Source organism: Bufo bufo, chromosome 5, assembly GCF_905171765.1.
Source record: "Bufo bufo chromosome 5, aBufBuf1.1, whole genome shotgun sequence".
NCBI classification, from domain to species: domain Eukaryota; kingdom Metazoa; phylum Chordata; class Amphibia; order Anura; family Bufonidae; genus Bufo; species Bufo bufo.
The window spans coordinates 520,531,890-520,535,277 of record NC_053393.1 but is presented as its reverse complement, the minus strand read 5'-3'; the positions used below and the strand labels follow the sequence as shown (position 1 = coordinate 520,535,277).

The window sequence follows — 3,388 nt, the reverse complement described above, 5'->3', positions numbered from 1 at the left end:
TCTTATAGGCTGACACCAGAAGCTGAGTGGGCGCCATATTTAAAACCCACCAACATGGACGTGAATGTCACTAAAGGGGTTAACAGTTTCTGGCCCTTAATAAATTCTCTCCAGAAACCCCTTTAAAATGTCCATTCGGATCAAGCATTGATGCTATTGCATTTTGGCCCTGATTATTCATGATTTCTCTCCAGAATTCTGGCTTTTTGCTTTTTTACACCACTCACTCCAGTTTTGTAATGTGGGGTGGGAAAAGTGGGCGTGGTTAGTTATGTTAATGACCTTCACTCCAGATTTATCATTAAGACTTTTTTTTAAAGTCGCAATCTCAATCTAGGAGGAGAGTGAAGTAGGAAAAGTGGAGAAGCTTTTCTAGACAAAAGTGCTAGGTTTAAGGACAAGACAAATTTTTCAAACGTGACATTTAATGAATGTGGCATAAAGTACTCCAAACACAGACTCAAGCAAAACTGACTTCAAATATTCACCTCATGATAAATCCCCCCCCCCCCAATCTCCAAAGAAGGGGGGAAAAAAATCAAACTGGAAAAAATGGCAGCTTCCATATGTTTTGTGGTCTCAGAAGGGCCTACTAAAGACAAGCTTTCTACAGATCCATATAGTGATTATAATGTGGGCGGCGTGGGACTCAGCTTCTTATTTTAACAGAGGCTCTGTCGAAAACGTAGAGGATAACATGTAAGGGTTCAGTGAAGGAGGCGCGGAAGGTGTGCAAGTGTCTGATGGGGTCACACAGTTCGTAGAAGGACAGACGCCCGGCCTCATAGTCTAAGAAGACTCCAAGTGATGGACAAGTTAGATTTACATCAAGGACTAGGTTGACTGAGTTGTGAAATGCTGAACATTTTTTATCAGACAGAATCAAACACCAAGATTTATCGTTATAGGCCATACCAGACTGATGACCATTCCTTTCTATACTGGGATAGGACATTCCAATGCCCCATTTTCCTGCCTGGTTCCACTCTACCTCCCAGTAATGTCGTCCTGAGGAGAAGCTACATCGGCTTAATACCTGCCAGTATGTCTGGAACCTTCCTGGCAGTTCTGGTCGGCCCTGGTTTTCTTCTTCTAAAACTGTTGCTGTTCTCAGATCTTCTGACAATGTCACCCACGTATGAGCTGTGTCCACATCCAGCAATATGTCAGGAACATGGAACTCAAGCTCTGATGTTACATAGGTGACAACATCCTTCATAGATCGGTGTAAAATTGATGAGATCAGAACATCTTCCAGATCATCAGCCATCTCATCGTCACTGACTGCAGCTTCTTCTGTCACCACGCTCTTGTTACTAAGGGATGCTCTTTGGTCTGATTCTTGCAGGATGGTTTTTGGGTCAGTCTCATTATCCTGCAGTTTATCAAACACATGAACTTCAGCTTGTTCTGGGACCAGACCCACCTCCTCAGAATTAGTCTGTCCACCATCTCCCCTTGTGCCCTCATCATCTCCAGGACTACATACTGTAATGTCACTTTCTTGTAAGAGTCTTATTGGGTCAGTGATACGACACATCTCCTCTACATGATGCATCTTCCAGGACAGCTCGTCCTCTTTTTTTTCCATCTTCCTCATCAGATCATCTATTTGGGACACCATCTTAATCTCCTGCCTGGAGATCTCGCTCAGAACCTTCCTTTCTGCAATTTCCAGTTGCTCCTTCATGTTTATAAATAACTTATTGATGTTCTTCCTCTTCTCAGAGGCTTTCTCATGGATTTTCCCCTTACGATTGTGCAGCCTCTGAATTCTTGCATTTATTTCTGCTCTTTGTGGGTTTACTTCATCCAGGTATTTCTTCAGTTTCTTTTTCTTCTTCTCTGAAGCCTCATCTAGAAGTTCCACCTGGTGTCCCCTGTGCTTGCCAACCAGACAGCAAGACACACATAGACAAGTATCATCCTCTGGGCAGTAATACTCCAGAACCTTCTTGTGGATCGAACATTTTTTGTTGCCAAAGGAGCTGGTGGGTTCTGATAATACATGGTCCATCGTCTGGTTGTGGACGGTCAGGTGGTCATCACATAGAGAGTTCTCACACTGCAGACATGACTTCACAGCTGGTACAGGAGACTTTGTGCAGTAACTACAGAAGGTTCTGGTCTTCTCCATATCCGGCTGAGTAGATAAGAAACGCTCCACTATATTACTTAGCTTCCGGTTCTTCTCCAGGGCCGGACGCTCTGGATATTCCGCTCTGCAGTCAGGACAGGAATACACTCCGCCTGCCTCCTGTGCATCTAGCACACTTACAATACACGAGCGGCAGAAGTTGTGTCCACATCTCAGGGATACGGGATCCGTATAGAGGCTCAGGCAGATGGAGCAGTTCAGCTCGTCCCTCAGCTCAGCAGACGCCATTGTAGTGAGGAAGAGCAGGAATTGAAAGTGAAAAGGTTTCTTCACTTCCTGCAGAGGGCGGAGAACTTCTGAGAACAGACTATTAACCCCTGCAGGTCAGGGACTGTGTTTAGTCCTGATTCATAAGGAGGAAGACAATGATTATTGGGATCTGGTGTAGGATTCCTCATGTAGTAGATGTAGTGACTCCACTTATTGATAGCATAGGAAGAATCCATCAGCAGTACAGGGAAGTAAAAGAAAGCAAAACATGAAAGTAGATAACATAGTTGACTTCATAACAAATAATGTGATTGCGAGGAACTGATTGAATAGTCTGGTAGCCCAAAGTCTAATGATGGCCCTCCAGGCCTGCCATGTCAGCCTGATTAGTGACCACTGACGTAAACAAAATGGGTTTTAGCTAAACAGCTGGCTTTAATCAATCATCACATGTACCCAAAATGGTGCATTAAAAACTATAACTTGTCCTGCAAAAATTAAGACCTCATACAAGTACCGTACATTGATAAAAAAAAAAAAAGTTATAGCTCTTGGGGCTGTTTCACACGAGCGGATGCCGTGCGTGGCATCCGCTCCTTGAAAGAGTGCCAAGACCCGATGCAGACTGCAGAGGCACGGAGCATTAACATGACTGATAATGCTCCGTGCCTCTCTGTGACCTCTTTACTACGAAATCACGTGATTTCGTAGTAAGGAGATCACAGAGAGGCACGGAGCATTATCAGTCATGTTAATGCTCCGTGCCTCTGCAGTCTGCATCGGGTCTTGGCACTCTTTCACGGAGCAGATGCCACGCACGGCATCCGCTCGTGTGAAACAGCCCTTAGAATGCGATTTTTTTTAAAAAGTGCATGGTCACTAAGGGGTTGAAGGGGTTTTCCCATCTTGCTGATTCATCTTCACCAGCAGCCAGCTCTGCCGTTCACTTCCCGGTTTCCTGCTCCTACGGCTGGGTGGGCTTAGGCAGTTTGAGTGAAAATATCCTTACTTCGTGAAAAT

The 3,388-nt window shown here is 44.7% G+C and overlaps 1 protein-coding gene across 1 annotated transcript; it reads right to left on the bottom strand.

Annotated features, from left to right (window-relative positions):
• Positions 1-267: 267 nt before the first annotated feature.
• On the bottom strand, positions 268-2,441 carry LOC121002904 (E3 ubiquitin/ISG15 ligase TRIM25-like). The gene has a single exon (XM_040434550.1). The coding sequence runs from the start codon at positions 2,384-2,386 to the stop codon at positions 650-652; it is 1,737 nt and encodes a 578-aa protein (XP_040290484.1). The 5' UTR covers positions 2,387-2,441; the 3' UTR covers positions 268-649.
• Positions 2,442-3,388: the final 947 nt, after the last annotated feature.